Raw genomic sequence first — 22,081 nt, 5'->3', positions numbered from 1 at the left:
CTGTTGTTCCTCCAGGAGGGCCAATCATTGCCAAAGTTGCTCTTGGTCTTCCGTGTGAGCATTTACTGTCTTCTTGAGGTCGTACACTCTCCCTCCAATTTCTGTGAGATCTCTCCTGAGTTGCTTTGATGCAAGGTTGAACCTCGGTTCTAAGCGATCCAATTTCCTGCAAAAAAGTTGGCCTTGAAGGATTGAGCGAGAGGATTGGAGGAGCCCTTCGTCGAAGACGCCATAGCCACCGAGGGTGAAGAACCAGGTTTATTCCACAGAGCCGTCTCAGGGTTGTCTCTCAGGGGTGCAACGATTATTTTCCCAGCTTTAGAGCATGGCATGACCCCTCAAACACAAACGCACAGGGTGGCGAGCCAGGTCGGAGGGACTAAGCAGGAGGCCGAGCACCTCCCCCAGTAGGGAGATAGGAGCCGCATAGCGTAGGTGATCATGGCAATCCACCGTCAAGGGGAGAGGGGCAGCAGCTTCTCCCTGCAACGTTCAAGGCCCCCTCTAGCTACCCCTCCTGAGCTGCAGGTAAGGCCAAAAGTCATAGGCAGGATGAGGGGCAGAGCCTTGTAGAACCCCAGCAGGTGTGATAACTCCCCCAGCGATCGCGTATGCAGTCCCGCAGGGACAGGGGACAGACACACCGCAGGGGGGAGGAGCCCCTGGCAGGATTACACAGTGGCCAGCACTCAGGGGCAGTCCCAGGAGTGTCCATAGCAAGCTCACTTTGTCATCAATAGGGGGGCTCTGCAGAGGGGAGGGCAGCCCAACAAAGACACAGGGTATTCCTATGATAATATCTGGAGGAGGGCGCCCCTCTAAAGAGTCACGGGGTGGAGGATCACAGCATCGGTATAGCCAGTCCGAGGCCCATAGATTGCAGGCACCCACCGCGGCAGGATGCAGTGGTTCTCAGAGAAGGTGCCAGCTGTGCAAAACCACTCACGGAGTCCCACCTCTCCTCACCAAATAGGATTCAGCGGCACAGACTCTCCAGGGCCCCAGCGATGCGGAGGAGAAGCTGCTGGGGCATCCGCAGCATGGGCGCCGACTCCCCCCGAGGTAGCACAAGATGACGGTGGCAGGTCTCTGCACCGGCAAAGCGATACTCCCCTCGCACCCCAGGATGGTACTCGCAGGTCACCGCACCTCTTCGCTGATATGGCTCTCCGCTCCAGACTACCTGGTGAAGTTTCCCAGAGTGCTATCGTCCCACGCCGGAGGGGCACCCTCACCTACAAAGCGCTCCCCGAGGTCTGGGGGAACCAAGATGGAGGCCACGACCTCCCGGACCAGGCCTCACCATTGCAGTCTCGGAAACCGGCACCCACAAAGACAACTCTCGGATGCCTCCGGTGACCAGGCGAGCCAAGCAGAGTCACCGGCAACACCCTGGTGCCGCAATAAAAGCTTTCAAAGGCAGCAGCTGGCTGCTGGAGCTCCCGCGGCGTGCTTCTCACCTCATGTGTAGCGAGACCACGCCCGCACCTCCATTTTTCTCCAGCATACTTGTCAACTGCCTGCCTGATTTCTTTTGCCTTTGACTTTTTCCGTATGCTGATGAACTTACCTGCTGGACTATTTGGAGCTTTCTGGTGAAAGTCCGACTTAAAATTTCCTAATTATTGCTCGATTCCCCTTGCACATGTTCATGGACTTTTCCCTAGTGGACTCTAATGTGATCAGTTTGCCCATGCTAAGAGGACTCTTTTGAATTATCCCCTTGCCTTTGTTGGTGGAAGGTATTCTAACTCTTTTACTCTTAACTCTTACTCTTTAACTCTTTTATGGATTCTTTATTTTAGCAATAGATTTACTTTAACTAAATTAGTGGTTTTATATTACGTGCTGTAAGACTCATGACTGAGCTGCTTAAACTGTTTGCATTGATTGCATTGATTTAGAATCTGTAATACAATAAATAATTTTTTTGTGTCTTAATGCTCTTTCCATGGGAAACTGTGCTTACAAATATATTATTCCTGATGCATGATAGAGAGATTTGTAGCTTGGAAATAGTGTTATTTAAACTTGATTGCTAAATTGAGAGATTTTGCTAACATGAGGCCAGCTGGAATGAAATTACAGATTAAGGAACTAATGACACTGATCAAGAAATGGAGTGAGAGAGAGAAATGGGAAGGCAGACAGTCAAAAAAGAGGGAAACACATAGTTAGGATGCAGACACCTCCAGTTGTAATCGACGGAGGAAATAGAGAAATACAAATGCTTCCTATGAGGGACGTACCAGGTTGAAGGTATGTGCATGTGCCTTGGACTAGAGCTGATATTTTATCACTTACAGATAATCCAGTGGAATGGTACAGTCAGAATGAAAGGTTTGTGAACATTTTGAAAGTCCTGTGGATAGATTTAAATACCCTGTTTGACGTCGTGGTTCCTGGAAACTTGTAGACAGAGTGAAACATTTCTGTAGATTGGCCTGAAACAGAACCACAGAGGGATCCTAGAACAGGTGGCATTGAAGAAATATCAACAAGTGATTGCTCTCCTGAAAACCAATATTTTTCCTAAGGAAATTGATTTGCTAAAGATTGGCTTAACGACCCAAGAACTTAAAGAATCAGTTCAGGCTTATTATGAGAGGTTGATACAGGTATTCAGAGAGAATAGTGGAATGGAAAATGTGGCTGAGAAAGATATGGGACATATTGTTTACAGATCTGTGAATGATTTGAGACCTGAAAGTTCTTCTATGGTTCATCAGCATTTCCTATGCTAGCCAAACCAACCGATTGATTAAATTTAGCATTATGCAAAGTACTGCGGAGACGAATTTGAGGTGAAATATAAGAAATGAAAGAAGTTTTTTTTAAAAAAATTTTTGGGGGAGTTTTCATTACATATACAACCAAAAAAACAAAAGCATTGGCTTATCGGTGGGCATACATGTTACAAGTAAGTAAAGCAGCAATGTACATTATTCGGCGATGGTGAGCATCACAAATATAGACATTAGCATAATCACATTACAATTAGCAGAATAGCAAGATACAGAAAAGGACATCAGTTAACATTCATGGTGCAGATGTAGGTAACTTCCATTTAGCGAGTCCTTAATAGCGATTATTACCGAAACGCTATTAAGGACTCGCTAAATGGAATGTAGGTAGGAATCGCTAAAATATTAGCGATTCCTTAACATTCCTTAATAACGAATCAGTAATTCCGAATTGTTATTAAGGAATACCTAGCCATTCATTCCTATGGGCTAGGAGGCCCATAGGAATGAATGGGAAGAGATTCACCATTAGCGATTCAGTATTACCGAATCGTTAATAGCGGGAGGTATTTCAAGGGTGCCAGGGTGTCCAAAGGACACCCTGTTGCACCCCTGAAATGTGCATGTGTGCACATGTGGCACACATCCATGCCCTAAGGCATGGATGTGTGCCACATGGCACATTAAAAAAAGCAAAAAAGTGCTTTTTGCAAGTAAATCGCTACTTACCACCAACTTGAAGTTGGTGGTAAATAGCGATTCCTTAAGGCTGAGGTGCACTGTTTTTAGTGCTACATACATTGCATTTAAGGAATCGATATTTCCTATTCCTTCAATGCAAGAGCAAAATAAGGAATCGCTATTTTGCGATTCCTTATTTTGCATGTTGGTTTAAAGTCACCTACATCGCACATTGCTAAATACCGGTCAGTAACGCAGATATTTAAAGAATTTTGGCGTCACCGACCGGTATGTAGCCACCTACATCTGACCCATGTCGAGCAAATAAGATGTCAATGGACCCCATATGTCACGAGGCTTAGAGGCGCTAGGGAGCTCTTCAGCGTAGCAGGTAAGTTGATCTCGACAGTACACCAAGTCCTGCAGCCATTGCTCATGTGTTGGCGCGGGTCTGCCACCCCAACATATAGCAACCGGCCGCTTAGCCAACAGCAGCGTCACAGCCACCAATCTTCTAACGGGAGCTCGTATAGTGGAGACAAGCCCCAATAAACCCAGTTGCAGAGTACATGCCACAGGTGTCCCCACCATGTCCGTCAGACTTTCATGCCAATCATCTTCAGACAGTGAGTCAGAGAGAATTGCATTCCATTTAGCCAGTGATCCACCCCCAGTGATTAGTCCCTCTCTCTGCGAGGTGTGATATAATTGTGTAATAAGTTGGGATTTCGTTTGAATCGCATAGATGAGTTATAGTGCATCCAGTGTTGGTGGCACCGTCAGAAATTGTGGGTATAGTGTGCGTATAGCGGCGCACAATCAAGTGTATATAAATACCCGCATTTCAGCATTTATCCAGTCCCCTTGGAATTCTGCGGCCTGTAAAAAGTTCCCATCCGGAAACACATTCCCCAATGTGTGTACCCCTATCTCATGAAGGACTTGGAGCGCCACCGCTTCACCAGAGACGGAGATTGAGGAGTGATGCAAAAGTGGCATGTTTGGTGCATAGAGCGGAAGCTTCTGCGCTCGTTTCCCGAGGTCCTGCCAAGCGCTAACCTGTCTTTGCACTGTATCTATTTCCCCCTTCTCGAAGACAGAATGGGTGTTCCCATTCATAGCCTGGATCGGTATCGGATGCACGGCTCCTGCCTCCACCGCCAAATGCGGAATATAAGCCGGGGCTTGCTGCCAGTAGAGACATAGTGGGCCTCCGCGCATAGATAGTACAACTGCAAATCCAGAGCTGTAAAGCTACCCATATCGTATGGAAGGGTTAAGACTTTCCATTTCACTCTAGGCTTTTTCCCTCCCCATGCAAGCGTAATCAACAATGACCGGAGTGCATCACATTTTTTTTGTTTAAGACGTACTGGAATATTAAAAACCAAGTATAAAAATCTAGGAAGGATTTCCTTTTTAATTAACGCTATCCTGTCAGCTAGTGATAATGGTAATTTTATCCACCTAGCTACTTGCTCTTCAAGCCGTGTAACTTGCTCTGCCATAATTCGTTTGAACGACCACCTGTGGATCCCTATGTATCCATATCCCCAGATACTTTATCGGGTCTACTCTCCATTCTAAGGGATAATCCAGCTCTATTTGTTTTGTGCTGTCAGTCAGAGGCATGACAATGGATTTGGCCAAGTTTATTCCCAACCCGCGATGCCATTCAAACCATATGTATTCTTTGATAAGTGCGCTAGAACGTAAAGTACCATGTCATCGGCATACATGGACACTGCGAGCGGTCGCTGATAAAATCTTAGTGCAGCATGTGCCACGGGATGCATGCTAAGGGCTCCAACAGCGGGCACCCCTGTCGTGTACCACGTTGTATCAGCAATGCGCTAGACATATGGCCGTTCATCCGCACACCTGCTGTAGGATCTGTGTATAATAACCAGATCCAATTTGTAAAAATGAAGGGGATACCCATGCGATGCAAAACTATAAACAAATAGGTCCAGGAGATTGAATCGAAAGCCTTAGCGGCATCTAATAGGACCGCACCTCAGGCAATGTTGGCTCCAGCACATGTAGCACCGCAAACAGCGTGTGTAGATTGTGTGATGTCGATCCGGCAGGCATAAATTAAAGGAGAAGTTAATGATAGCCTAGATCAGAGGTCTTCAAACTTTTTTGCTCCGAGCCCCACTAAAACAATTTTTTTTAAGTCAGGCCCCCCCTTCAAAACTTGACGGCAATGATTGGGTGAGCGGGAGGGAAAAGGCTGAGTGCAGGGTGCATGGTTTATGAGATCATTTCAGAAGTACTTTGACTATTGCTCATGAACCACACTAAGAGCCTGATTGTGACTTTTGGTGGTGCAGCACCAGGTCCGTCCCGCCAAAGCCGTGGTCAGGCCGCCCGGCAGATCACAAGTGTAACTCGTACCTGGTGAGCTTTTATTTTGTTGTTCCAACGGGGTGCCCTGATAATGAGCACCGCAATAGGAACGCCAAAAACAGTTCCTGCACGGCATGGAATGAAAAGTTCATGCTGTGCAGGAACCAGGATGCATGCATACAGGGGGCACATGTGACCCCCTGCAGGCACCCCAGGGTGCAGAGGCACAAGGGGGGCCCTGTAGAGCCCTCTTTGTTACCTCTCCACCAGGGCTTTCATGGAGGAGAAACCGCCATTAAAACCATGGCAGAGTGGAAACTCTTGATATGTTCGGCGGGACTGTGGGGGTCCGGCCAAGTATATTGATGCCTCCTAACTGCTGCACCACTGCCAGGGAATGGCAGTTCCCTGGTGGCTGTCGCGGGGCAATGGCAGTCTGACTGCTCTAATCGTAATAGGGCGGTCGGGAGACCACTGCCGCAGTGCCACCAAGAGTCCCGCCAGATGCTTTATTGGTCCCTAAATTGCTTATTTTGGGCGCTGAACTGGTACTAATGCAGTATAATACTTCACCTGACAGGGTTACCATGAGTAAAAATGGAGAAAAAAATGTAATTTAGCTAACCACAAAATGTGCTGAAATACGCTGCATAATTTACCTTTTCTTGCATAATTGAGTTAACAGAGCTGCATAATTTGGTCCTCTCTTGCCACATAATTCCAGTGGCCCTGCTTAATGCTTCATTGTGGCAAAGATTTTTTTTTTTAGAGTTAATATAGGGGTGTTGTCAGCTGAGTTCTGGACTAATGGAGATACTTATAAAAAAATGCATTAGGTGCAGTGTGATTACTTTAGTAAAAACTCTATTTTGTAGGAACGTGTTTTTATCTCGAACACTGCATCATTTTGCAGCATCCTATGCTAGACTGTGTAATGCAAGGTTAAAATAATAACATATCCACAGTGCTTTCTGTCACAGCACTATCAGTACAAAAGCCACTGTTCCTTAAAGTGTCAGCTATGGTTTAATAATGTGTTGCTCAGGTTTCAGACTCACAGACGTCTGCAATGACAGTATTTGCTAACTACAAAATACTTAGACTATTTTCTTATTAGCTAACTTCTTGACACTTGGTGACCTCTCTTCAGGGCACTCCGAATCTTTTTATAGTTCCAGTTTAAAGGGCTGCGTGTAAATAAAGACAGCCTGGAAATGCGGCAAATGAACAAGGCCGCAGTTCCAGGCCATCTTCATTTGCATGTAATTGCAGAGGCATTCGCGCCCCCCTTGGAAACCATTCACGGACCCCCAGGGGGGGCGCGCCCCACAGTTTGAAGAACTCTGGCCTAGATGAAAGCAGTACAAAGAGGTCAGAATCCTTTGGGTTTAGACAATGCCATCCAAGCACAGGGAGGATTCAAGTTGGCTTCTGTAATGCATGCAAGGTGTTAATGGTTTTCAACAGAATATTTTTTAATCACAAAGGTAGAGGTCATGGTGTTCCAGTAGATTCTAGAGCGGGTGTTGATGTGTCAGCTTTGAAGAAAACAATTCCATGTCACATATGTGGAAAATTTTGGCATTGGAAACACAAGTGTAGGATTATTGTGAACATTCCTGGATTTCAGATGAGGAATGAAGGGTATGCACGGTTTCAGGATGATAACATGGTCCAGACTCAGCAGAGACAAAGACAGAGGGTTTAATATCCACTACATCCCAATCAATGCAGCTACCGCAAGCTCCGATGCCTCAACAGAATGTTCAGGTACAAAGGTACAATATGAATCACAGTCAGCAGATGAATAGAAACTCTTTCCCAAATCAAAATGCATCACAACAGTACTTGATTCAGACAGATGATTTTGATCAGGACCTGTCAGCCTGACTGTGCCTAAGGAGGGAGGAGGTCTGTGTGCTTGGCGCAGCCTTAGAGATAGACCACAGTGGTCCATTTGTGAATGGAGAGGTAAATGGGAGTCATGTCTCATTCCTCGTTGACGCTGATGCTACCCGCTCTACTTTAAGAACAGCAGAGGTTCCGAACCTAGCCCTCTCGGGAGAAAGTATGCAAGTTGTAGGAGCTTTAAAGAAAAAGCTGTCCACCCCAATTTCTGCAGCTGTTCCTATAAAAATAGGGTCCTTTGAGGATTGACATCGATTTGTAGTGTGTGATTCAAGTCCAGTGAATCTACTTGGATGTGACTTATTGTGTAAGTTACATTTTTCATCTATTGCACTTTAAAAGGTATGGAATTTCATACCAATCATAAGGATGTTGGTTTTAAATTTGCCCGACAGAGATCTGACATGAGAGTGTACACTCTCCTGACCAAGAATGATTTGCCCATTGAATTGAGAGACACCATTTTACCTAAAGTCTGAAACTTTACAGGTAAAGATGTCGGACTAATCAAAGGTATTGAACCAGTATGAATCACTGTCAAACCGAATGCAGTGTTTCAGAGAATCCCACAATCCAATTTGACTCCAGATATTATTCCAGGTATTACTGCTGTGATTGACTCACTGATTGAGCAAGGGATCCTAAAGGAGATAATGGGTAGTCCGTACAACTGTCCTATTGTGGGCTTGCAGAAGCAGAATGGCAAGTTTTGTATTTTTCAGGATTTGTGGAAAGTGAATGCAATAGCTGTTCGATGTTGTGCTTTGGTACAGAATCCAGCTGTGATATTGTTCCAGATGCCGTGTGAGGCCAAATGGTTTTCAGTAATTGACTCGTGCCCTGCCTTTTTCTCTATCCGTTTGTAAGAGGATAGTCAATTTCTCTTTGCCTTCCATTTCGGCAATCGTGGTTTGGCATGGTGCTGAGTCCCACAAGGGTATAATAGAAGCCTCTCAATATTCAATCAGATTCTCAAAAAGAATCTTGAGTCACTAGTAATGCCAAATCACTCAATTCTAGTAAAGTATATTTACAACCTGCTGGTGGCATCAAACACTAAGGAATCTTGCAAGACTGATACTATTGCCCTTTTGAATCATCTTGCTGAAAATGGACATCCCCGACCAAGATACATTCTTGCCAAACTGAAGTCCTGTACTTAGGACACCACATTGAAAAAGGAGCAAGTAAAGTGTCACAGGAAAGAACCTCTGTGATTCCTAACATGAGTCCGCTAACCACTCAAAAAGAAGTCCACATGGAATGGTGGGCTATTATTGACAATGGATACCAAACTTTTCCTTAACAGCAAAACCTCTCAGGAGATTGACACACAAAGCCATGTCTGATCCGCATCTTGGGATGTCAGTTGTATGACTGCCTTCACTGAGCTGTGACATTGCCTTTGTAGGGCACCAGCTCTGGGAATGCCTGTTGCTTGGTGTTATTCTTTAGTGAAAGGGAAGTCTGCTCTCTTTTAGTACTGACACAGATGCATGGAAGTAATCGCTGGCTTGTTGCCTACTTTTTGCAACTCTTGATCCTGTTGGTGCATCATTGCCTGGATGCTTGAAAGCGATTGCATTTGTATGTGTGAGTCTTGAACAGTGTGAAAGCATAGTCATGGGACACCCCCTGACTGTATTTGTGCCCAAATCAGTGGAAATACAGTTGACCCGTACTCAGACACAGTATTTAATTAATAATCGATTGAAGAAGTATGAACAGATACCATTGGGCTCAGAGAATACAACCCTTAAAAGATGCACTGTTTTAAACCCATCTACTCTGCTGCCACTGCCTGGAAATGTAACTGTGACTGATGAAGCTGAACATGATTGCTTGGATACGGCTGAGTTATGCACGAAGCAGAGACGTGATATGCAAGATGAACCATTGCCTGAATCTGATCATGTGTTGTTTGTTGATGGTTTCTGTTTGAGAGACAATGTAGGAAATCTGAAAGCTGCTTATGCAGTTTATTCAGTTGCAGGTGTTATGAAAGCATCATGGTTGCAAGAAGTGTATTCGGCGCAGGTTGCCTGGTTGATCGCCTTGACACGGACTTGCAGTATTTCAGAACAACTCAGAGTAACAATTTTTACCAATACCCAGTATGGCATTGGAATCAAACATTACTTTGGACAATTGTGGTCACAGCGTGGGTTCATGACTTCCTCTGGATCGCCTATATGAAATGGAGAAAGTGTGAGAAACCTTTTGCGGCCCCTACAATTGCCTGCCCAAACTGCAGTAGTCAAGTGCCTTACTCTTAGGTAAGGCACTGACTACATGACCATTGGCAAAAGATATTCCAACAAGGTAGCTAAATACTGTGCATTAAATGCCCATATCTTAAATGGGGATTTAACTAATGAAACATTAGATGTTACAAATTAGCGATAGAAGCATGGGAAGAGGTTAGGTGCCTACAGGAAGAAGTGACAGAAGCTGAACAGCAAAGTTGAGTGCGAGCTAGATGCACCAAAAGGGAAAATCAAGGGCCTATATTACCTGACAGTTTGTTACTAGCTATGGCTAGACATTATTATGGAACTGCACAAGTAGGAAGAGATGCAATGATTTGCTTCTTTTGGTAGGTGTGGTTCATTCCCAGATTTAGATTGCTGAAAATCTTTGCCACCCTTGTGTACTGTGTCAAGAACAAAATGCTAGAAAGAAAACACCTGTTACAATTAGTCATGTAGGGAAATCAGCAAGTCCCTTTAACCAAATGCAAATGGACTTCGTAGAGATGCCCCTTTGCAACTGTTTGAAATATGCTCTGGTCATTGTTTGCATTTTCTCAAAATGGATGGAAGCTTATCCAACACGAAGAAATGACAGTCTCACAGTAGCAAAATTGTTGTTGAGAGAGTTGATTCCATGGTTTGAATTTCCGACTTCTCGTGAGTCAGACTGAGTTACTCATTTTAATGATGAGGTCCTGAAAATGTTGTGTGCAGCACTACAGGTTGAGCAGAAGCTCCATTGCAGTTACTATTCAGAGGCTTCTGGACTAGGGGAGTATATAAACGGCACATTGAAATCCAAATTGCCAAATGTGTGTGCTTCAACGTCTTTGAAGTGGCCCAATGCATTGCCTCTTGTGTCGATGAATCTGAGGAGTACACCAGACAGGAGGACAGGATTGTCACCCCATGAAGTCATTATGGGCTGAGTGAAGAGACTGCCAGCTGTAACTTTAAATACTCTTGTGAACATTACAGATTATTTGATTTTGGACTACAGCAAAGGTTTGGCTGATGTGGTACATTCTGTGTCTCACCAGGTCAGGGAGGATGCCCTTGTGACTCAACACGAGCACTGCTATGACCTGAGTCCTGGTGACTGGTGAAGAAGCACGTGTTGAAGTCATGCATGGAACCTTTTTGTAGAGGGCCATACCAGGTGAATGATTTTGTATACTATTAATGATTCCTTTAGTGTACACCTTTGAGATTTTATTTATGCATAAAGGTAAAAATTATTGTAAGTGTTTTGGTCCTTGTATATGATTTTTATTATCATAGTGTTTTAGTTGCAGTATTTTTATTTAATTACTGTTGGGGGTGGGGGTGCTGTGTTCTGGAGCAGGTTCTACATTCCACGTTCCAGGCTGGAGAAGACGGTTGGTGGAAGCGAGTCTTGTCAAGAAAGCGGAGCATGGCGCTGGCTGTGTCAGGACTTGACTACTGCCAATAAACTCCCTTTATTCAATTTGCTGGAGTCCGTGTAAATAAATGTATAACAGGAACACAACAGGAGAAGGACATTTTTGGCTTAACAAAATTAGGAGTCTGCAGCCTGAATAGGGTCTATTGGCATGTTTACATTTTGGCTTCACTCTGCAGAGCCTGGGGGAGAGAAAAAGCACAAGAGAATGGAGGGGAGAGGGAAGAGCAGGAGTGAAATGGCAATGTACAATCAGAACAGGCAGCATCCATGCTAACTTAAAAAGGTGTTTGCAGCAAAATGTGACCTAAATAAAATATGTTACTAAACACACTTCTGTATATTATTGTAAGCTTGTTTCAACTTCATCCATATTAATGTTGTATTACTGCATTGGATCCATTATTAAAATAATTATTCAGTAACATTTATTTCTCACGAAAATGTAAATCCTAAAAAGGCTTTGACAAACGGCATCCCTAAGAGTGCCTGGTTTAATTGGGCCGAATGGCCTCCTGCGCATCCGATATAACAACAAGTTCATATAGGGTGACCAACCGTCCGTAAATTTCATGGACCGTCCGTAATTGGGACCTCACATCCATTGTCCGTGAGGATCACTTTTACGGACGCCTTTTGTCCGTAATTTTGGCCTTTGGGGAACAGCACTGTTTCCCTGTGAGAATCCTCAACTCCTTGATGGGGCCGCCTCGCACTCTGAGCGCAAGAGCAGCCCCATCCAGCTTATTGTCATTCTGAATGGGGCTGATTGCCACATGCAGAATGACAATGGGCCAGTCTTGCTTGAAAAGCATGTGGTGGGCCTCCTCCAGCCTCGGGCATCCTGTCAGAAGGAAGCAATGTAGGAAAACGCCCATGCTTCTACGAGAGAATCCAGTTCCTCAAAATGAGGCGGTGAAAGAACTTTAAAAAAGTGTTATAGTTCTTTCACAGTCCCATCATTGTAGAACTGATGCATTTTCAATATTATATTCAAGGAAGCCATTGTTTCTGCTGTTTTATGTTATTAAACTAACAACTATTGACAAAGCCAGTAGTCCTGGCTTGTTGTAGGTGTGATTTATTATATATTTGGGTGCAATAACAGACGTCGCAGAAACCAGTCCGGCGGCACACTCAGCTAAGCACAAATTTTTTGTTTAGGTGTCTTAAGCTATGCCCTTAATTACATTGAACACCCCCTTTGGAGAGACCCCACAGTTTTGTGATCCCACTTAAACCCCCGGAAACAACACCATGCCACAGTCACCTCACGTCCTAGCACTGTGCATCAAGCATGACTTCCAAGGTTTCAGAGGGATGAGTTCCTGATGGGTCTCTTATGTTCTGCAGACGATGGGTCAGCTCACAATTAATGTGAAAATGTGTATGAGAGAGTAAGTGAAGGGATGAGTGGATGGCTGGATGGATTAGTGAAAGGGTGAATGGATGAATGAAATAGTGAATGGATGGATGATTAGAGAAAAAATGAGTGGATGGATGAGTGAAATGATGGGTGAATGGATTGATGAATTGATAAGTGTAAGGGTGAATGGATGGGGTGGATGTAAGGGTGGATGAGTGAGTGAAGGGGAGGGTGCATGGGCAAAAGGTTGGATAAATGAGTGAAGGAGTTAAAGGGTGGATGGATGAGAGAAAAGATGGATGGATGATTTAAAGGATGGATGAATGATAGGGTCAATGGATGGATTCATGAGTGGATGAGTAGATGGATGGTTGGGTGGATGGAAGGAAGGATGGATGGCTAAGTGAAACGGTCAATGGTGAGAGAAAGGGAGGATGGATGTGTGGATGACTGAAAGGTTGTGTGGAAGGGTGAGTTACTGGGTGGATGGATGAGTACATGAAAGGGTGGCTGGATATGTGAAAGGGTAAATGACAGGATGGGTGAGTGAATGGACGCATGGGTGAAAGAGTGGATGGATGAGTGCGGATAGATAGGGTGAAAGGGTGGATGGATGGAGAATGGATGGATGAGTCAAAGGGTGGATGGAGGGATGGATGAGTGAAATTATGGATGGAAGGATACATGATGGATTGGTTTACAAATGGTTGAATATGTTTGGATCTGGATTAGCTGCATCTTATGCTTGCCACTTTACATTTCACAATGTCTATCCGAGCAGATCTTCCCGACCATTTCTCTCACCAAACATGCCTGCTCAGGACCATGAATTGTAAACAAAATATCAGACTGGATAACCCAGTGCTGTAACCATATATATAGATTATTATCATATGAAATACCACAAAAAGACCTGCACAGTTGATCAAAGGTGCGTGCATACTGAAAAAGCGTAAAGTACACCATTGTTTCAACCTAATATAAAGCTAATTTGACTAGTGCTTAAATGGTTGTCTATTTATTTACTTACTTACATACTATTGCGCAACCTCCTCTGATGTGTCTGTAAAACCTACCTTTTGTCCAGAAGTTTTGTCCTGAATTTTGACCTCCTGTACTGAATTTTTGTCCTGAATTTTGACCCTTTGTCCTGAATTTTAACACTCACCGTCCTGAATTTGCGCCCATGCCAGTTGGTCACCCTAGGTTCATAGTCAAATTACTTCTTAGGGTGTCACAGACGACCATTTGCTATGATCGTACGCAGGATACTCTTTATACAATGCAATTTCCTGCAATGACAGTCTGCATCCTGCTCTGATGAGATCTTTGTACTAATTACCATTTTTGAAATATGAAATATCCTACATATCATCAGTCCTGCCAAGCGTCACGCAACAGGTGTGACACTCACGCATTTCAGTGCGGTGATCCGCATCACCGCACTGAAATGCATTGTCACGCATTTTCGACCTGTGCTGCCAGGCGCGCCAGCGGCGCTCCTGTGCCCGGGCTCTGTGTTCTGAGAGGTGCTGCCAGCCGCCCGAGTGCCTAAACAGTTAACTGAGACGCTGCAGCTCTGAGACCGCGGCGCGCTATAATGTATCTTCTGGCAGGCTGTCCGACTGAGAGGCTCCTGTTGCCCTGGAAACATAATGCGCAAATCAGGGCGGCCGGCGCCGGCTAGTCAGACTCTGTCCTAGTCTGCACAGGGGGCCGGGCTGCTCTCTGAGTCGGATACTCTACTCAGCTGTCAATCACCGTCACGTGTGGCGCACAGGGGGCCGGGATTAATCCGGATGTCACGTCTAGAGGAAGTAGGGTCAAGTGCTCGGCGGGGGATTCGACTTGAGACGCTCTCTCAGGCTGGCTGCAGAGGTCACTGGTTTGCGGGCGGCAGGGGCACCGGAATCATGGTGCTCGGCTGGCTGGTAGCACTACAGATCGGATCCCACCTTCTGCCGGGCCGCCTCTTGCAGTGGGGCTAAAATATCTATGGCAGCCATTGCCCCCTGCCAGTAGATAATTATTTCGGAACCGGAGGCCGAGGGCCGGTCGAGGGAGAGTGCTGGAGCCTGTGTCTGACTGACAAGAGCGGGAGGTACAGGCAGAGTGAGGCTGCTTCTCATCGCAGCTGTACAGGTCTCTGCAGTAATGGGCCTTTTTTTCTGTCATGTATACAGACTGAGCCTTAAAAAAAATGGAGTAAAGTTGAGACAACACCCTCAGAGAAGCAAAGAGCTTCAGCCATGCCCATTTGCAGCGCAACAATTAAAAGTGCGCAGTAAGTCGTGACCAGTAAAAAAAGACCGAAGCAGGTGCCTCTGTGGAAGGAAGGTAGGCCCAAGAGAAGCGGCTAGTACAGAGTGTTGCTGGGATTTTTGGAGCAGCAACTTAGACTGTGCAAGGTAAGGCTGAGTGAGAGCAGATGCGTAGCTGTTTGCCAAATTTTTTTTCATTTTTCATGACGGGTATGGCCTCTATTGAGAACAAATTACTCCAAATTAATGTTTTCTGATCAAAACAAACATTGCAGCCTGGTGCGAGAGGGGGAGAGGGATAATGACAGAGAGGAGAGAGCTAGAGAGCGAGCTCGTGAGAGAGGAGAGGGATAAAAAGAGACAGAGAGGGGTAAAAGGATAGAGAGGAGAGGGATAAAAGAATAAAGAGGAGAGGGATAGAGAGAGAGCGGGGGAGAGAGGGGAGAAGGATAAAAAGACAGAGAGGAGAGGGATAAAAAGAGACAGGAGAGGGATAAAAGGATAGAGAGAGCATGCAAGAGGGGGGACGGAGAAAGACAGAGAGGAGAGGGCTAGAGATCAAGCGTGTGACAGAGGAGAGGGATAAAAGGATAAAGAGGAGAGGGATAAAAGGATAAAGAGGAGAGGGATAGAGAGAGAGAAAGCGTGTGAGAGAGGGATACAAAGAGACAGAGAGGAGAGGGATAAAAGGATAAAGAGAGGGATAGAGAGTGCATGCGAGAGGGGGAGAGGGATGATGACAGGAGAGGGATTGAGAGCGAGCGTGTGAGAGAGGAGAGGGATAAAAATAAACAGAGAGGGGAGAGGAATATAAAGAGACAGGAGAGGAATAAAAGGATGGAGAGGAGAGGGATAGAGAGAGAGCGTGCGAGAGGGGGAGAGGGATAAAGACAGAGAGGAGAGGACTAGAGAGTAAGCGCGTGAGAGAGGAGAGGGATAAAGAGATACAGGAGAGATTAAAAAATAGGTAGGAGAGAGATAGAGAGAGAGAGTGTGTGCGAGAGGGGGAGAGGGATAAAAAGAGACAGAGGAGAGGGATAAAAGGATTGAGAGGAGAGGGATAAAAGGATAGAGAGGAGAGGGATAAAATAATAGAGCGTGCGAGAGGGGGAAAGGGATAATGACAGGAAAGGGATAGAGAGCGATCGTGTGAGAGAGGAGAGGGATAAAAAGAGACAGAGAGGTGAGAGGGATAAAAGGATAGAGAGGTGTGGGATAGAGAGAGCGAGAGCGTCGTGGTCACACACAGAGGAAAGCTTGCATTGTGAGATATAGTTTCCGTAGTAGTTTATTCAAAAGTTTATTCAAAAGACAGACGTGTTTCGATTGGAACGCTCTTTGTGGTGGTATTTCTGATACTTACATGTGTTGATTGTCTTCATTGCTTAATTTTGCCAGCAAGAAAGTGTCACTCATAGTCCTGGAAATGTCACTCATAATTACACTGAAATTATGAAAATGTCACACATGGCAATCTGAAACCTTGGCAGCTATGTGTATCTTTGGTCACAAAACGGGCAAGAATGTGCCACACCTTCTCCCGCCTTCAGGAATTGACAGATATGAATGAATCCACTGCTAACAGAAGTAGTATGTATAACCTGTCCGGCCAGTTTGAAAGTTGCCTGAAGTTAAAGGAAGGGGACATCACGCACACGTGTAGCTCCGTAACAGGACCTCAATGTCTCATTTCGTGGCCCACTCTCTTTTGTTTTCCTGTCAAACAGCACGCCTTCCTCCCCTCCTCCAATCTGAGCGCCTTCCTCCCCTCCTCCAATCTGAGCGTGCCGTGTCTACCTAGCTGTCCAGAGCCGGGTCTTATTTTGGTTGGTGGACATACTAAGCGGACACACATAAGTGTCAGCAAGTGATTGGCTAGCCTAGAACTACGGACCAATGGCAGCGAGACAGGCAGCGCAAAAGATGAAACCACGTACCCTATCGAACTTGCGCAGAAAAACTCCGGGCGGAGGGTGAAAGGAGGTGTTTCTTAAAGCAGTAATAACTTTTAATTGGCCAAGCCCTCCCGGACATAGAAAAGGGACTTGGCAAGCGACTTGCTTTTAGATAATCGGTTGTTAAAAAGGCGTACAGGCGACGCTCGTCCTGTGTTGACGTTTGTCACGAATTAAAAGTATATGTTCTTCAAACTATTCTTTCTGTCCAACATGTAAGTTTACACTGCTTTCAAGCGGTTTGCTGAAGGCATTGGCCTTAAAAAATAAAGAATACAAAGATCGAAAAATTTACATTAGTAAAAATGATTCTACAATTGTTTACGATAACCATAATGTAATAATACGATAACGATTATTGACTGTATGTTGCCTTGGCTTTTTTTAATCAGGGATGTTTTCTTTCAATATCTTACTAACAAATCTTGCGTTAGTCCAAGATGGCCTTCGAGTTGTTGATGTTACCACCGGATCCCCGCACTGCTGGTGGGCAGAGCCACCTAGGGGGTGGCGAAGTACTGCCCATTTACTGTCTAAATTTGAATACGATGTAATGTACGGGACTTCCCTGCGGCTTTTCGGGGAGTGTGATTGGTTACCGACGCCGGACTACCTACATCCAGGGACATTAATAGAGGCTGATCTTGCGCAGCTACCTTTCTCCGGCCTTGGTTGATAGGGATAAAGGGGAGTGGGCGCAGAGGTAGGTTAGTGCGTCCTGGAACTGAGTTGCAGAAGAGAGGTGGGACACCCCACGTACGATTTCTGTCGCTAGGACTTTTGCACAAGATCACCTGCTATGTTTCCGAGGAAGGCATGGTTATTGCTGCTGCTCCTGGGGCTGGCACACCTGGCAACTCTTGCCCGTTGCGAGGAAGAAGCAGAAGAAGGTGAGACATTGCTGTTAAGGTCTTGTTTGATAAAAATGGCACTTTTCACTTTGTGGAGTGGCCGATTGACGTATGAGTACCAAAGATCACATATTCATTCCCCATGTGTTCTCTGCTTTAATTTGTATAAGTCATCTGAAACCATCTACTACTAAAGTAGCGTGTTCGTAAAAGTGTTTCATTGGAATTTGTGAATATGGGCTGCGCTTCCTTGGGCACCCAGGCTTATTTCTGACTAACCTTAAAAAAAAAAAAAAAAACTTGCCCATGTCAAAGTATCAAATGGATGTTTAAACATCATTTCTTGGTAAGGAGCTCCCTCTTTAACAAGTTCACATCAGTGATATGTTTCACTGTCCTGTAGCTTCCTCTTTAAATACCGGTGTATTGCTATCTTCCATATCTGTGGTTTGACACCGGCCAGGTTAGTGGTACTTACCCAGTTGTTTCTAGCTCTCTCTGAGGTGTCACTTTTTATGGATTACCACTTGAGTGATCACAAGACTGGAATGAGCACCATTCGCTTTCGTGATGTTGCTCTTGATGCACAATGCAGGATCACACACCCCAATTTTTTTTTTTTGTTTGCTTTTTGTTGTTGTCCTACTACAGGAGCAACTTTTGTGTGCGCAGCTACGCCTGTGAAAATTGAAGTGTTTTTTAATGGACTTCTTTCATGGACCCACTTCAAACGTAGATCCGTTTTTTCAACAAAAAAAAATCTCCAGCCAATTGAATTGCAGTGTTTGCAAATATTAGCAACTTCTGCAGATTTGTTGTAGTTTAGCGTGTCTGGAAGTGCTTCCATACTGTAAAAGGATGTTCTTATTTTCTTTTTTTTTTTTTTACTCCTCATTCGCCAACTCGTCACCCATTTCTACTAACAATACCACCACTGGGCTTTTCATCTCATATGCTGGTAAGAGGAAAGAGGCCTAAGCCACACCGGACGCTGAGACTGACTTACAAAGTAACCAAACATCCCAGCCAATTGCCTCAGCCGGTGTGACCACCTCATCCTCTATTTGTTGGCCTGGGATAATACATATTTAATTACCAGCGAGATAGGCGGGGGCTTAATCATCGGATGTAATTAGTTGTTTGCCTTATACCACAGCCTGTGACATTTACCCTTCCCCAAAACACAAAAGTAAAGGTACCCAAAACCCATGTTTTTTCTTGGTGTGATCTAACATGTCCAATTTGGCTGTATACCTCATATCCAATCCATTACTTTGGGGGAGAGCGGGGAGACCCACAATTTGCACAACTCTCTTCGAGCCAATAACATTGCATAAAAAATAATTTTTGCATTATCATTCATGCTTTTTCCCTCTAAATTATATCTCTCTGTTATTACTATTTCGGGGCTTACTTCAATTCGCGGATTCAGAGCTTGAAATAGACAATTACTCACGTCCTTCCAGAATTGACTTATATTTGAGCAAAACACAAACATGTGTAAATCGTCCACGTTGGGGGTCTTGCATTTTGGACATTCCAAAGCTCCGCCAGCTTTAAATTTCGCCAGTCTACGAGGAGTCCAATACGCCCTGTGGATCGTGAACAAAGCATTTCGCCTTAAATTTGCGGGTTTAACAATTCTATAAAGCATAGCCATTGTTACTTGCCATTGGTTCTCCGTCGCGATCCTCGGCAAGCATTCTTTCCATAAGACCTCCGGGAGCTCAAAAGGGCCATCCTCCATGCCCAATATCATCCAATACCAGATGGCCACCTCCTTCTTGAAGACCCCCTCCGTTCCAAGTTTTAACTCAGTCATTTTGTGTCCCAATTAAGATTTCTGACTCACTTGCCCAGCTCTGAATCTGTAAATATTTATACATAGAAAAAAAATGCCCACATAACTGCTGACATTGACCCCATGTCACCAACTTGCCCTCCTGAAACAAATCTTTCCATCTCTGTACTAGGCCCGCCCTCTTGAGCGGGAAAGCTAAAGCATCCATCGTCCAAGGCGGAGATCCTGGAGAGTCCCATACTGGAGCCTTGTAGCTAAAATACGGTATCTTCAGTAATCTCCTTATCCTGTACCACATCTCCGCCAGATCTCGGAGTACCTTAAGCCTAACCTTCTTAAAAAACTTGGGGTCTGCAAATTTGTACAAAAAACCAAAATTTTCATATCTACAGTTTTTTAACATCACACCAAATAAACTTCTGATCGGTGACATAGTCGGAGTACCCAGTAACATCCTGCAATTTTTTAAGGAAAAAGCCCACGCATATATTTGTAAGTCCGGGGCCGCCAAACCTCCCTTGCACAGCCTCCTCCTCAGTTTCTTCCATGCAAGCCGTGACCCCCTTGATGCCCAAATAAATGAAGCTATCTCACTCTGTAATCTAGCCAACCATTCCTTTCTAAATCCAAGCGGGATAGCCTCAAACAAAAAAGTAACCTTTGGCAGGATCACCATCTTAACTAAATTAGTCCGGCCAAATAAAGACAAAGGTAAATTCATCCATCCCTTAAGAGTGGCCGACACCTCTTGCTTTATCCTAAAGAAATTTGTCTTAGCCAAGTCACCAATGTTTTGAGTTATCCTAACCCCCAAATATCTCATTTCTGTCTAGGTGGCTAATCCTGCTGTATCCAGATTCCATACCATGATTTCAGTTTGGTCCTGGTTTATCTCATAGCCTGAGACAGCCCCGAATTCCTTAGATATTTTTACAAGACAGTCCAAAGACTGATGCAGCTTTGATGAATAAATAATGATATCATCTGCATACAGGCCCATTTTCTTCGACCAGTCGCCAATAACAAAAGGGGGTATCCTATCCGAACTCCTAATTTTGCAGGCTAGTGGTTCTATGTATAAGTTAAATAACAAGGGTGACAATGGACACCCTTGTCTTGTCCCACGCATTATTTTGATGGGTTGAGTTAATATACAAAACTCGTGATGTCGGGGAGCAATACAGCGAGAGGAGGGATTCCGTAATTTTTTTTCCCAATTTAAGATGTTCCAGTAGTGCTTTTAAAAAAAAAAAAAAAAAAAAAGGATGTTCTTATTTTCATAGGCATCGCTTAATTTTTAGGTATTATTTTCTTTGCGCATGCTCCATAGTGTTTAGAAGCTGCTGCCAAAAGAAAGCATGCTCCCCAAATGTTGGTCTCGGATTTTGCCTTAGGCAGCATTTTGGCATTTGGAGAAAGGGGACTAACGTGTGTATTTATAGCACAACTCCCCCCCACCCCCTCTCCAAGAGCCTTAACAAGCATTTACAATGCAATGGTTTCGCCTTTGGAAAAGTTAGAGCTATTGGCATTGTAAATGACAAAATTTTGTATTAATGTGTTGGTTTTGAAAACAGATAAATAAATGGCATTGTCATTTACATTGCCATTAGCTTAATCTCTGCAGTCCCTAGCACTCCATAGCACTCCCTAGTCACTCTGCACTCCGTAGCACTCCCTAGTCACTCTGCACTCCCCAGTCACTCTGCACTCCCTAGCACTCCCTAGCACTCTGCACTCCCTAGTCACTCTGCACTCCCTAGCCACTCTGCACTCCCTAGCCACTCTGCACTCCCTAGCCACTCTGCACTCCCTAGCCACTCTGCACTCCCTAGCCACTCTGCACTCCCTAGCCACTCTGCACTCCCTAGCACTCTGCACTCCCTTGCACTCCCTAGTACTCTGCACTCCCTAGTCACTCTGCACTCCCTAGCCTCCCTAACACTCTGCACTCCCTAGTCACTCTGCACTCCCTAGCACTCCCTGGCACTCTGCACTCCCTGGCACTCTGCACTCCCTGGCACTCTGCACTCCCTGGCACTCTGCACTCCCTGGCACTCTGCACTCCCTAGCACTCTGCACTCCCTAGCACTCTGCACTCCCTAGCACTCTGCACTCCCTAGCACTCTGCACTCCCTAGCACTCTGCACTCCCTAGCACTCTGCACTCCCTAGCACTCTGCACTCCCTAGCACTCTGCATTCCCTAACACTCTGCACTCCCTAACACTCTGCACTCCCTAACACTCTGCACTCCCTAGCACTCCCTAACACGCTGCACTCCCTAACACGCTGCACTCCCTAACACGCTGCACTCCCTAACACGCTGCACTCCCTAACACGCTGCACTCCCTAACACTCTGCACTCCCTAACACTCTGCACTCCCTAACACTCTGCACTCCCTAGCACTCCCTAACACTCTGCACTCCCTAACACTCTGCACTCCCTAGCACTCCCTAACACTCTGCACTCCCTAACACTCTGCACT

At 45.2% G+C, this 22,081-nt stretch overlaps 1 protein-coding gene across 1 annotated transcript in view; it reads left to right on the top strand.

Moving 5' to 3' along the window:
* The first annotated feature begins 17,470 nt into the window (after nucleotides 1-17,470).
* LOC144829237 (protein disulfide-isomerase A4-like) overlaps nucleotides 17,471-22,081 on the top strand; it is a 110,398-nt gene continuing 105,787 nt past the window's right edge. Inside the window, exon 1 of the mRNA XM_078688171.1 lies at nucleotides 17,471-17,832. Within this exon, the coding sequence (XP_078544297.1) occupies nucleotides 17,742-17,832 (91 nt within the window). The 5' untranslated portion in view covers nucleotides 17,471-17,741. The remainder of the gene's footprint in view (nucleotides 17,833-22,081) is intronic.

This window comes from Lissotriton helveticus, chromosome 4_1 (genome assembly GCF_964261635.1).
Source record: "Lissotriton helveticus chromosome 4_1, aLisHel1.1, whole genome shotgun sequence".
NCBI classification, from domain to species: domain Eukaryota; kingdom Metazoa; phylum Chordata; class Amphibia; order Caudata; family Salamandridae; genus Lissotriton; species Lissotriton helveticus.
This window is presented reverse-complemented; position numbering and strand designations above follow the sequence as displayed.